This window comes from Mercenaria mercenaria, chromosome 1, assembly GCF_021730395.1.
Source record: "Mercenaria mercenaria strain notata chromosome 1, MADL_Memer_1, whole genome shotgun sequence".
In the NCBI taxonomy this organism is placed as follows: Eukaryota; Metazoa; Mollusca; class Bivalvia; order Venerida; family Veneridae; genus Mercenaria; species Mercenaria mercenaria.
In genome coordinates this window covers 47971590-47986451 of record NC_069361.1, presented here as the reverse complement: position 1 = coordinate 47986451, position 14862 = coordinate 47971590, and the positions used below count along the sequence as shown (strand labels likewise).

Below are 14862 nucleotides of genomic sequence, written 5' to 3'. Positions count from 1 at the left end.
GGTGATAATGCATGATGGCAAGTCCTCCATAAATAATACTGATTCCAACGTTTAAAACAAAAATTACAAATAATAAAATCTGTAAAAAGATCCTTTGGAAGCAAACAATGCAACCAAGAAGAATAATAGCAGACTCGGTTTGACTGAGTCTGTTCATGAGACATTTGTGACATTTCCAAATGAGCCGTGCCATGAGAAAACCAACATACTGGGTTTGCGACCAGCATGGATCCAGACCAGCCTGTGCATCCGCGCATTCTAGTCAGGATCCATGCTGTTCGCTTTCAGAACCTATAGCAATAGAGAAACTGTTAGTGAGCAGCATGGATCCTGACCAGACTGCGCGGATGCGCAGGCTGATCTGGATCCATGCTGGTCGCAAAGCCACTATGTTGGTTTTCACATGGCGCGGCTCAAATAACAACTAGAACTGTCACAGGAGTGACTCATACCCCCACCATACGGTCTTGTCACAGAAGAATGGAAACCATAAGGAATCTTAAAAATACTTTGGAGTACTTCATCCTGGGCCTCCACATATAAGTAATACTAGTATAATACTAGTATAGTAATACAAGTAAATATATTAAATCTCTAATATTAGAGATACACTAAAAGTGAATACAAAAAAGGGTCTTACCGACCCATGTTACCACAGAAAAATGTTTTTACTTTCTACATAGGACTTATAATAAAAAAGTTAGAAAAATATCTAAAATACTGAAAATCTAAAAATAGGATTTCTTAAAACAGACTAATTCCTGGAATTTAAGGGGAAGAAACTCAGTACAAAAGTTAAAAAAAGGTTACTTCCCTTTGGCTTTAAGCCAATCAGAATGAGATATAGTGAAAATACATCAAAAATTAACCTTAAATTCTAGGTAAAAGGGGAAACAATTCAAGAAAAATTAGTGTCAGAGTTATGCACCTTGTGTCACATGATGTGGGTGATGAGGTGGAACATCTGTTTTAAGTCTGGATCAAATCCATTCAGTAGTAACTGAGATATAGTGAAAATACATCAAAATTTACCTTAAATTCTAAGTAAAAAGGGGCATAATTCATGAAAAATTGGTGTCAGAGTTATGCACCTTGTGTCACATGATGTGGGTGATGAGGTGGAATTTTAAGTTTGAATCAAATCCATTTTGTAATAATTGAGATATAGTGGAAATACATCAAAATCAACCTTAAATTTAAAGTAAAAGGGGACATAATTCATAAAAAATTTATGTCAGAGTTAAGCACCTTATGTCACATCATCAGGGTGATGAGGTGGAACAACTATTTTAAGTTTGAATCAAATCAATTTAGTAATAACTGAGATATAGTGAAAATACAACAAAATTAACCTTAAATTCTAAGTAAAAGGGACATAATTCATGAAAACTTGGTGTCAGAGTTATGCACCTTGTGTCCACATGATGTGGGCCCCAAAGATGTGGGTGATGAGGTGGAACATCTATTTTAAGTTTGAATCAAATCCATTTAGTAAAAACTGAGATATAGTGAAAATACAACAAAATTAACCTTAAATTCTAAGTAAAAGGGGACATAATTCATGAAAACTTGATGTCAAGAGTTATGTACCTTGTGTCACATGATGTGGGTGATAAGGTGAAACATGTATTTTAAGTTTGAATCAAATCCATTTGGTAATAACTGAGATAATAGATTTCGGGACGCGACGGGACGGGACGCGACACGACAAAACTGCCTCCAATATACCCCCCTCAAACATGTTTGGTGGGGGTATAATTATGTCTAATGTTAGCAAGCAGATAAATGAAGTGCTATCTAGTAGGAAAAGAGTAACTCACTCCCTGACAACAGATAAAGTCCATTGGGATCCACTGCTAAACATGTTACAGCATCTAAATGAGCTACCATTGAATGTATCATTTTTCCTGTAAGCAAATGTGATAACTTTATTAACCCAGAAAAACATTTTATGCAGATAATACTGTTTTGTTGTTTCTTTTCAAATGCAGTTTTCAACAGTATTTCTGAAATACATATCTTTTGTTCGTTCCATTATAGGTCACACTGATATAATTTAGGTAAAATGGCAACATTCCAGCTTTTCATAGGTGGAAAAAGGGTCAAAAGTGACCCTTAAGGCATTACTTCAGACAAAGGCCGGCATCTGAGTATAACCACCAATCTTCCAGAAGTCAACTGGACAGCTCTCCAGCAGAGCTTAACCGAATATATCAACAGTAAAAGGTTAAACAAGAGGACCATGATGGTCCTGAATCGCTCACCTATCCCCACATGACCCAGTGTTGAACTGAGTATGACGTCATTATTTCTATTATTTGACATAGTGACCTAGTTTTTGAGCACATGTGACCTAGATATCATCAAGATAAAAAATTCTGACCAATTTTCATGAAGATCCATTGAAAAATATGGCCTCTAGAGAGGTCACAAGGTTTTTCTATTATTTGACCTAATGGCCTAGTTTTTGAAGGCACGTGACCCACTTTTAAACTTGATCTAGATATCATCAAGGTGAACATTCTCACCAATTTTCATGAAAATCTCGTGAAAAATATGGCCTCTAGAGAGGTCACAAGGTTTTTCTATTTTTCGACCTACTGACCTAGTTTTTGACCGCACATGACCCAGTTACAAACCTGATCTAGATATCATCAAGCTGAACATTCTCACCAATTTTCATGAAGATCCGTTGAAAATATGGCCTCTAGAGAGGTCACAAGGTTTTTTTCTATTTTTAGACCTACTGACCTAGTTTTTAACCCCACGTGACCCAGTTTCGAACTTGACCTAGATATCTTCAAGTAAACACTGACCAATTTCATGAAGATCCATTGAAAAATATCGCCTCTAGAGAGGTCACAAGTTTTCCTATTTTTAGATCTACTGACCTAGTTTTTGACCGCACGTGACCCAGTTTCAAACTTGACCTAGATATCATCAAGATGAACATTCTGACCAATTTTCATGAAGATCCATTGATAAATATGGCCTCTAGAGAGGTCACAAGGTTTTTCTATTTTAGAACTACTGACCTAGTTTTTAACCCCACATGACCCAGTTTCGAACTTGATCTAGATATCATCAAGGTGAACATTCTGACCAATATTCATGAAGATCTCATGAAAAATATGGCCTCTAAGAGGTCACAAGGTTTTTCTATTTTAGATCTACTGACCTAGTTTTTAACCCCACGTGACCCAGTTTCGAACTTGACCTAGATATCCATCAAGGTGAACATTCTGACCATTTTCATGAAGACCATTGAGAAATATGGCCTCTAGAGAGGTCACAAGGTTTTTCTATTTTTAGACCTAATGACCTAGTTTTTGACCCTACGTGACCCAGTTTCGAACTTGACCTAGATATCATCAAGGTAAACATTCTGACCAATATTCATGAAGATCTCATGAAAAATATGGCCTCTAGAGAGGTCACAAGGTTTTTCTATTTTTAGACCTACTGACCTAGTTTTTGACCCCACGTGACCCAGTTTCGAACTTGACCTAGATATCATCAAGGTGAACATTCTGACCAATTTTCATGAAGATCTTATGAATATATGGCCTCTATAGAGGGTCACAAGGTTTTTTCTATTTTTAGATCTACTGACCTATTTTTAACCCCACGTGACCAGTTTTCGAACTTGACCTAGATATCTTCAAGGTAAACACTCTGACCAATTTTCATGAAGATCCATTGAAAAATATCGCCTCTAGAGAGGTCACAAGGTTTTCCTATTTTTTAGATCTACTGACCTAGTTTTTGACCGCACGTGACCCAGTTTCAAACTTGACCTAGATATCATCAAGGTGAACATTCTGACCAATTTTCATGAAGATCCATTGAAAAATATGGCCTCTAGAGAGGTCACAAGGTTTTTCTATTTTTAGACCTACTGACCTAGTTTTTGAACCCACGTGACCCAGTTTCGAACTTGACCTAGATATCATCAAGGTGAACATTCTGACCAATTTTCATGAAGATCTTATGAAATATATGGCCTCTAGAGAGGTCACAAGGTTTTTCTATTTTTAGACCTACTGACCTAGTTTTTGATGGCACGTGACCCAGTTTCGAACTTGACCTAGATATCATCAAGATGAACATTCTGACCAACTTCATAAAGATCCCATGAAAAATGTGACCTCTAGAGTGGTCACAAGCAAAAGTTTACGGACGCACGGACGGACGACGGACGACGGACACCGCGCGATCACAAAAGCTCACCTTGTCACTTTGTGACAGGTGAGCTAAAAATCAGTGACCGTAACCACATGACCATGGATACGTTAAAAGTATATCTGGAATGTATTATGTGTATCTATCTTAACAAAGCTATGACTACTTTCTTGTACCTCTTAGCCTGAACTATTTTTCTACACCTTTTAACTTTGTGCTTAATGCTCCTTGCAGGCTACGAAAAACAAATTTCAGAACAAAATACAATACCTGTGTTTATATCAAAAAATCTTATATGACGATCTTCATGTGCAGTAATTGTAATGGGTAGTGTTGGATGATTAACCACACAGTTTATTTGATTGTTTGTTCCAGTATCTGTAACATAGAAAATACAAAACATCAGTGGAACACAAATATTACCCAGCTAGAACTGCTTAAGAGAAATGGTTCAGAGTTTTGTCCCCCGCCCCCCACCACACACCATCCCACGTAACCTTTTTGGAATGTACATACTTGTCTGACAGATAAATTTATGTAAACTTAGTACTTTGTTAACATTTTAAACAATGATAGCAAAATCAGTTGTCTGACTTGCCCAGCTTGTCCCAGAGTTCATACGTACAAATAGAAACTTCATCATATTTAAAACCATTTTGTGGACAAGTACAAAATAACTTTTGGCAAAAATGGATAAGTCAAAGTCAGATTTCATCGCCTCTTTTTCTCTCACAAAAATCTAAATTGTTTGCGTGTGCATACATACCATTATTTTGTTTAGTTTCTAGTGTGAGAACTTGTTTATTGGTTTCTAGATCAAAGAGATACGTGTTATCTGAGGTATAGGAGGCCACCATCTGGCCAGGATCACAACGCACAAAGTCCACCGATGTTGGCACACCATCTTCTACAAGTAAAACCTTTATTTTTAATTTCTGCGGAAAGCAACCAGATTCTTATTACAAAGAGAAACAGGTAACATAGAGTGCTGAAGTTTCCTTCTACATTACAGAATTGTCACTTTTCATATTCTAAAGACATGCAGTCTTACTTTTTTTTTACTTAGATGAAAAGCATACATGTATGCAATATAAAGGTTCGGTAAAGATACTATCTGAAAAAAGATCACATATTCTCTTTTATATCTAAACTTAAATTCCAATGATCAGTATTTGGATTTGACAATTTGATACATGATGTAGTATTTCAACTATGTATGGCTGAAAGCTGACATTACCAGTGTCTTCAGACACCATACTAGTAAAAACTTGTACTCTATTCAAACGTAAACTTTCCAATTTGTAAACTACTGATCTAACCCAGTGGGTGGGTATCTGCAGGACATACAAACATACATACCACTGTCAACAGTGAAGGTGTTGAGTAGTGGTGATTTTGTTCCTGGGCTCCACAATCGTACTGTTCCATCAGCCGAACACGATAACAGCTGTGTTTTTGTGTTGTGTATTGACAGACCCCACACCGCATCTGTGTGGGCAACCATTGTGTCTTGTAAAACATTAGAATCTGAAATAGATGAAAGTATTCAGTAACATCTCTATGATATTGCAAAATTCTTGAATAGATGGAAATTACAGCACCCGCAACCATAAAGGCTTAAAGCTGGGGAACTTTCTTAACTCCAGCATATGACTGTTCTGGAACACAATCTTGAAGCAAGACTGATTCTCAGACTGGCAGTGAATGGATAAGTTTTTGGTAAAAGTAAATGTTGGTTGGTTCAAGTAAAACCAATACAATCTTGGGCATATGGTGACTTTTTACCTATTTTTAGATGAGAAGGATTCCAGGTGCCATTATGGACACTGTAAGTTCAGCAAGCCTGGCAGCCAAGGAGAACCACTGAAACTTCTATATTCTGTTTTTGTTGGATTTATTGTCACATCAACACAATGCAGGCTATATGGCTACTTCTCCAGCATTTTGTGGTGAGAGAAGACTCCAGGGCCCCTCCTGGAATTATTTTATGCATGGACGGGTACTTTGGTAGAACCACTAACATTTAAAAAGCCAGCTGGATGGCTTCTTCACAAAGAACTCTAACTCCCAAGCAAGGTTCCAACCCTTACTGGTGAGGCAACAGATCTGAAGTTAGTGACCTTGATTATGAAGGCTCCTTCTGAACTTCTGCAAGTCAGCCAGATGCACCCTTGTATGTCAGAATTCTACATTCCATGCTGGTTTTGGATCCCCACCCCACCAAGCCCTGCTGTGAGCTACAAGTAATTCAAAGTCAGCGGCCTAAACCACCCAGCAACAGAGGCCCTGGTAAAAGTAGAAAATATTTTTCACCACTAACCGAAAGAATCATAAGGGTCTATATTTGAACTAGGTATATTCCAACATCTTATAGTGGAGTCTAATCCACCACTGTAACACTGCTCTCCCGAGGCACTCACTGCCAAACACAGCACAGGACCCACGTGTGCACGAAAGGTATACACTGGCTCTACATCTAATGAGGCTGCCCTGAAATAAAGAAATTGAATATATATTTTCATCAAATACACACGTTCTTAAGGCAGATTTATCTTCTTAATAGCAACCAATAAGCAGCTACTTTCTGCCTAAAGAAACAGGCTTGATTTCTTTCTTAAATGACTCAAGTGCCTCAAAACTACATTTTCTTTCATTTGACATGTAGGATTTACTTACAGAAAGATGTATATACATGTACATAGTTTATTCCAGTAGCAAAGAAACTGATATTTTGTTTTTGTCTTGTTGGGTTTTAAATCATACCGACAGATCCTTCGGTGTGGCAACTTTTACAGCTTTAAATAGTATATAAAGATCACAGATATCCGTTTCGGCATTATTTCAGTACCTGAAATACTTTTTTTAAAAGCCAGACGGGTAATTTAGTTGCATGATGACCCAAGCAGGGCTCAAACAATTCCACAGAGGTGATGGAAACAGATTCAAAGTCAGTGATCTTAATAACTCATCCACAGAGGTTCTAAGATCTAACTTGTCACCTCCACACTTTCAGCCTACTGAGCTAACTGGGCTGGAAATTTTATCTAACTAAAGTAGAATGGTTATCTTACTTCTTTGCCGGTACTGTTTTCTGTAAGTTCCATAGTTTTAACGTGTGATCTTCAGATCCAGTTATTAACACAGGTTCTATTGGATGAAACGCTAATGTTCGAACACCATCAAAGTGACTTCGTAATGTATACTTAGCATTCCAAGTCTTTCTGAATACTTCTGTTGGGGCTGATATCTGAAATGACATGAACTAAACATACAGGTCTACAAAGGTAAATAGACTTTCATCTTATGACAAGTTATTCAAGAGCTTTTTTTTCAAATTAACAAATTAATTTCCGTATGGTCAAAGCACTATTTCTAAAGTATACCTACACCTTATCATAGGTGTTCATCTACAGAAGTTTGAACCAACTCCTGCACCTTATCATAGGTGTTCATCTACAAAAGTTTGAACCAACTCCTACACCTTATCATAGGTGTTCATCTACCAAAGTTTGAACCAACTCTGCTTAGTAAAGAAAGAGGTGTTAAATATGCAAGATTTTCAGAATGTAAATATTGACTGATGGACTATTGTCAATATGTCCTAAACTTTCAAAAAGCAGAATGATGCCTGGCTGCAAAGTATTACCGGCACATGTAAAGATTGCCTTAAAGAAAAAGTTAACCAGCAAACAACAACTTACATCATAGTTGCTAGGATCTGCGTCATTGTTGACTGTGATCTCAGCCAGCTCGCCTAGACCGACCCCAATTGCCGCGTCCAGATCTTCTTCATTACTGTTCACTCCTATCACAGGCTTCCTGTTGCCACTCTGTAAGTTACCGCCGCTCTGTACACCAGCTGAATACAATATATATTAACATATAATTCATATAATTCACTTACATACAATAAAAACCTCAAACTGGTTCAATCAACTAAATCGTAACTACTGGTAACCGTCATACAGCAGATCACCTGAATGCAATTCACATAAATCTGTAATTCACTGGAAGCATAAATCAATTAAGTTATGCTTTCATTAGCTTGTAATCTGTAAAGCAAAAAAAAACATTTTTTAATATAAAACTGAACAATCAAACCAGTTGTCGGACCCTGATAAATTTGTCAAAATTAGTGAATTCAGTACTATTTGTAAGGCACTAATTTTGTGAATTTCATGGCGACTTAAATCCATGAAACGAATCCCCACAAATAAATCCCACAATTCCTATTTATTCTATCTTCACAAATCCATGTTTCTGTGAAACAGCCCTTTCATAGTATATCAATTGTTGCAACATTTCCTCCCACTCCAAAATTAGAGTTACCGCTTATGAAAATACCGTCAAACCAGTCTAAAAATAGTTGCCTTGATAAGGAGATTTTGAAGTAACAAGTCTTTATTCAGAGGCGGTTATTAGGACTGGTTTGACTGTAAAATGCCAAAAAAAATAGCCATTTTACTTGAAACTTCTTGCATGTAACATTCATTTTTGGATATTCATTCAAAAGTTGGACGGTATGGACACAGAGCTGGAAGCTGAAAACAACAAATCATGTTAGTACTGCCTTGATATACCATTCAGAACGGACAGCATGAATCAGTATACCATTCACTGTAGAAATAGTTAATACAGAATCCAACCTTTCTGAAACTGGATGTAATACAAAACAGTAATTATTCTGTTTTATGCTGTGTAGCTTTGGGACACTCGGCTTCCTGAGGAGAAATGACTCATCTATTTCCATGTATTACTGCAGTAATATGTGCATGTAAGGTAATTAATACATTAACTGGCTAAAGCTGTTTCTGTATTGATCTGTAGCATTGTTCTCACATATCCCACATTTTATGTCATTGAAATAAACATGCAGATGAGAAAGACAGTTAAGTTTCTTGATAACTGTATTTCAATGTTTCCAAAGTTGAAAACCTTTTTTTTTTTTTAACATCAATAATTCTTTCATACCATATCTGTCAGTTCACAGCTACATCTTCCTAGAATTCTAACCAGTTCTATGTGATTAAATTTCTGTTTCTTCAAACTGGCTTTATGTGCCTATGGGTAACAATATTGGCCCAAGGCTGCAGGCAAGGGGCCAATAGATGCCAGAGGACAACTAACAAGGCCAATATGAAATCACTTGATTAATGATAATTTTAGTAATGGCCCCCTCAATTTAACCACTCAAAATGTTTTAATCTCATATTGGCCTAGTTTTCTCATAATGGACCTGATTTTTTCATACTGGCCTGGATTTGCCCATAAAAGCTCAGTTGTTTGATATAACCTCTATCTATTCCATATCATAATTTTTATGTTCAATTTATCTAATTTTTTGTGCAGTACTGTCCAGGCAGACTAAAGGTCTTCCTACAGATCCAGCCGCTCCCTAATACCTAATTTTCAAATAATAAAGTAATGTGGTATAACATAGATGTCCTTTAGAGATTCTAACTAAATAGCAAATGAACAATTTTGTCAATAGTTTAAGAGAACAAGAGCACTGCAATGCTGTGCAATATATGCCCGAACGTATGACCTTTGACCCCTAAGTGTGACCTTATGCGAGCCATCCAAACATGCGCTCTGCACGTCATCTTATATGGTGAACATCTGCGCCAAGTTTCCTTAAAACCCTTCAGCAGTTCAAGAGTTACAGAAAGGACACGAAACAACGTCATATGACCTTTGACCCCTAAGTGTGATCTTGAGGCTAACCATCCAAATCACACGCTCTGCATGTCATCTAGATGTGGTGAACATTAGTGTCAAGTTTCTTCTAAATCCTTCTATGGGTTCAAGAGTTACAGAGCAGACATGAAAATACTGACGGATGGACAGACACTGGTGTCAGAACATAATATGTCCCTTTGGACGTATAATAAATTAGTCCATTTCCTGGTCACTATTACTTTCAAGTGACTGATCATGATCATATTTTAGCCCAGGTGTCAGATGGGGGTTGGAGTAGCTATACTAACATGATACAGCAAACATAACGTTGCCATACTAACATAAAACAGCAATCACCATGTTGCTATACTAACATGATACAGCAATCTTCATGTTGCTATACAAACATTATCAAACAAACATCATGTTGCTATTCAAACATGATACAGACAGCAACCATTACGTTGCTATACTAACATGATACAGCAATCTTCATGTTGCTATACAAACATTATTAAACAAACATCATGTTGCTATTCAAACATGATACAGACAGCAACCATTATGTTACTATACAAACCTGATACAGCAAACACAATGTTGCTGTACTAACATGATACAAAATGCATCATGTTGCTATGTTAGAGTAAAACCTGAACCAGAAGTCTACATACATGTGTGTCCTCAAGTTAAAAGGGGCCATTTTTCACAACAATGATTTCTGTAGAAACATTAGAGGTTGCAATTTCATACTTGTATGGGTACACATATGAGTATGTTTTCAGCCTTTAATTCAGGAAATGTCTGAGGTGTCAAAATACAGAACATAGCATATAATTCAAACGGGTTAATCCTAAACATTCAAAATGTATTTATAAAACCCAAGATCAGAAGTTTTTCTTTCACATAAGGGTGGTTTTCAAAATAATGAAGCTTTTTCTTTTCTCTCATCTTACTTTAATTCAGTTTAGTTTTAGAATGCATTTTGGGGGAAATTATATCCAAATCAATGTAGTCAATAAATGTGTGCGATATCAGCTTAATGAATCAAACAGTTTTAAAGTTATATTAAATTATATAGCTAATTTTGTCCCCTGTGCACCCAAAAAAGTGTGACATTTTACATGAAGTATAGTTTTCAACTGTGGCTTACTTTTTAAAACCATGCTTTATTGTTACAGCTTTGGCTTTTTTGTGTAACTTAAACTCTGCACATTTAAATAAAATACTTCTTTTCATTACCTACATCTTATTGTTACCAATATTTCACATCTTGTGATGGAACCCCCTTCACAAAAAATAGTGAAAAAAATACTAAATTTAAATGTTGAACACTACAATTTCATAACCCTATTACTTTTCTAAAGTCTTAATGTTTTCCTAAGATCCTTATCCCTTCAGCTGTGAAGACACATTATGATTTTTTTTCTTTATTAAATCAACTTTCTCAGAAACTTGATGGATGTCTATACACCTAAAAATGTCCCCTGTGCACCTTTTTAGTTGTTAAGTGTCAGATTTCTTATATTCTTTAAATAAAATGGGATTTTACTTTATTTTCCTTGAAAGGGAGTTACAACAGATACAAAAGCAGCATTCAACTTCACATATTACTGACTGTTAAACATTCACAGAGCCAAAAGTGATGTCCCCTGTGCACCCTTTTTTGACATATATCAATTTCCATAGCATTACTGTAATTTGTGGTGGCAGTTCTATATTCTTAGCAGTGTGAAAGCAAAATTTAGGCATTACTTGATAATTTAGCATTATATAAGAAACCCTGGACAATTTAAAATTCATTGTTTGCATTTATTTCTGAAGTTGCCAATTTTCAAGTTTAAAAGTGGAAACATCAATTTTATTGCTTCTTAAGCTCTTTAGGTTTACCTAAATATGTAATGTTCACTAGTAAATATTGTGTAGTTAAAAGAATTTTACTTACCATGAACATATTCTATGAATAAATATTTTGATACAATTTGTCCCCTGTGCACCCTTTTTTAGTAACATTATAAAGTATGAATTTTACTATTCCATTTTATCATGCATGGCATTTTGTCATTTTTCTACTATGAATAAGCATTGCATGTAAACTAAATGATTTCAGTGTATTAGTTATGTATAAAGTCACTTATTTTTTCATTTAAAGCATTACATTCAGTTGAATTTTCATGTTTTTGTAGTGAAAATTTTCAATTTTGTAGTTATTTTGTGGAATAAAGTAATTTTTTAATGGTATTTGTCTAAAGTTGATCACCATTAGTCTTTTTATGAATAGAAAACTAATAATGGATGAATATTACACTGATCTTCAGTATGTGTCCCCTGTGCATCTGTACAATAACTCAATTTTGAGTTGACAATTCTAGAAATTAGAATTACTGGACATTCTTGAAATTTGGCATGTGGTTTATAAACATGCAAAGTGAGAGAAAAAAATAGGTTTTATAATTATATGTTAGTTAGTTTGCATTTAGCAACAACTTTTCTAGGTAAAGTTTTATTTTCATGTCAGATTTGTGCAGAAATTGTGATTTTAAAAACCAATGTCCACAAACATATGAGTAAATAAGTTTCAAACCATACACATACACCCATTACTTATCATTTATGTTTAAAAAATTAATGTTATACATATTTCCTTGTCATAAAACACTGCAACATTTATCACCCATCTTACGGGAAATTCACTGAACTTTCGAATTAAAGGCTGAAATATTTTCTTATTGGCATTTCTCAACACTTTCCGAGAGTTATTTCCTTCAAATTTGAAGTATTTGCTATCATAAAAAATAGGTGACCACCCTAAAAAATAAGTTTGAATTTTCAACCCCTATGTCACACTTTTGCTTCATTATTTTGAAAACCACCCATAAGTAGAGCTAGTCATCATCTACATGTAGCAAGCAATTATTTGTAAACCAATTAAATACATGTACTAGTAAGCATATATGTTTTGAAATTGCAACCTCTCCTTATGTTAAAGAATGGAAGTCTTACAATCATTTTCATATCTTTTTTTATCTTTACTTAGAACTTAGAATTTATGTTGGAATAAATCGTCTACACAAGCTACTGTGCATATGTTCTTAAACAGAAAGGTAAGAGGTTACAAATCTGTAAAAAATCAAATTCTATGAAAATTGACCAAACAAACCTCTTTAACAGGAAGCTCACACATGTATCTTCAAATGTAACACTGAATAGAGAAATGACTCAAATTGTCAAATAAAATAACCCGAACAAGGCAAATACTAAAATTAAGCAAAACAGGAATCTTACAGAAATGTATAGCTTAAGCAAAACCACTAGCAGAATGGCAACCAAAAAAGTCCTAAAATAAATTTCTGTAGCATAGTATGCAACAATATATATTGCAACACTTACCTTCACTTAAGACAAGACTTATAGTCAGAATCAAAGAGACATTTCCAGCTAAAGTTTCACATCTGTTAAAAACTATCAACTAAACTGTGGGTGTCCAAACAATACATTTTAAACATTCTATCATGGTTCTATTTGTTTGTCAGCTAAACAAAGAATGAAGTCAAGCATTGTATATTCTGCTATAAACAATGGTTTGATGCACAGTGACAAAACGTTAGGACATTAAAGTGCCGCATAACTTCTTCTATTACTTAGACGAGAATAAGTTCAGCATAACTTTTATTGTAGTATTTCATTGAGGAGCATGTTAGAATGAAAATAAACAATGCCTTCTTGTGGCTTATCATCTAATTTACCACAGTTCATCATTCAGATGCTTGGATATTTAACCTCTTGATCTTACGCCCTTGTGATTAAATTTTAATGCAGTTTTTAAAACTATGAACCATGGCTTATTCAACAATAATCCACAAAAAAAGGCCTTGAATTATTTAAGAAATATGTGTTGATTAGCACATTATATCTACGGACTGCGCCACCCGTTCACCAAATTTTAAATAACTTAAATTTTCAGTAAGACAATACTGTGAGATTATGAATCATTTCTAGGTGAAAAACTTTCCTTGATTTCTTCGTTTAGATTAATCTCAGATTTAACCCAACAAAGGGGAAAAATTCCCATACATTTTCTCTTTATTTTAAGATCCAAAAAGTTTCATCTCAAAGCAAAATTCAGGTCAAAACTACGAATTTCATGCCTATGAAATTAAATAATTTCACAGTCACCTTGCTTGAAATATCACTTTGAATCTGCCTGAATAAAATCTTTCCCGCTTTTTGTTTACCGACATTTTATGAAGCTTAAATTACTGTCAAATATTTAATAATCAAACATTTTCTAACCAATCTTACACTCTTTCAGAAGCCTTTAACTTTTAATAAAATACCAAGGTTCTATAATAAATCTTACTTTCGGAACCCTTCATTTTGAAGAGCATGACTTTTTTTGTATTCTCTTAACTGGTTATCAATGTTACATAACCCATTTTAAAGACTAAAACTTCATTTTATGAACATTTTGTCATGACTGTGGTACAATATTGTTGGGACACTAATGATGCATTCTAAATTGGGATAATTTGCTAGTCTGTTTTCATGCATAGTTTTCTAGTTCAGCCTTATTTTATGGATGTTTTCCTATTATATATCTATAACATGTTATTTACAGCTGTTACTATTTTTAGAATGATATGATCACCATGCATACCGAGGTCATCTACTTCAGACATGCTATTCTGGTTTGAGCTGGCTGCGCCAGTCTGGGACGACGATAAATCATCCGCTTCACTAAGATTGGCTAACATTGCTTGTAACGTTGAACGTTTCGGCCCTGGAAAATCATGTGCAACTTTGAAACAAAGCAACTCACAACACATGCATACAAAATAACTCGACTTCAACAAGCAGCCTCTGTCGGATGAGCATATTCTATTTTTTTTTCTTGTGGGGTGGGGGTGTAAAAATTCTAACCAGTGTGCCTGGATTCTGTACCAACACTTAACTATCTTCACCTTGCAAGCAATTGACAACTTCCAAACATGAGGAAGGTGG

The 14862-nt window shown here is 35.1% G+C and overlaps 1 protein-coding gene across 8 annotated transcripts in view; it reads right to left on the bottom strand.

Moving 5' to 3' along the window:
- The window catches only part of LOC123539383 (striatin-3-like), a 38705-nt gene that overhangs the window by 5925 nt on the left and 17918 nt on the right, over positions 1 to 14862 (bottom strand). For 5 of the 8 annotated variants that reach the window (XM_045323953.2, XM_045323967.2, XM_045323991.2 and 2 more), the window contains 8 exons: positions 14519 to 14641; positions 7884 to 8041; positions 7254 to 7429; positions 6503 to 6672; positions 5542 to 5709; positions 4949 to 5089; positions 4453 to 4560; positions 1821 to 1907 (listed from right to left, as the gene is read on the bottom strand). In XM_045323953.2, the coding sequence (XP_045179888.2) occupies positions 1821 to 1907; positions 4453 to 4560; positions 4949 to 5089; positions 5542 to 5709; positions 6503 to 6672; positions 7254 to 7429; positions 7884 to 8041; positions 14519 to 14641 (1131 nt within the window). The remainder of the gene's footprint in view (positions 1 to 1820; positions 1908 to 4452; positions 4561 to 4948; positions 5090 to 5541; positions 5710 to 6502; positions 6673 to 7253; positions 7430 to 7883; positions 8042 to 14518; positions 14642 to 14862) is intronic. The other 3 variants (XM_045323973.2, XM_045323999.2, XM_045324007.2) reach the window with 1 other exon arrangement.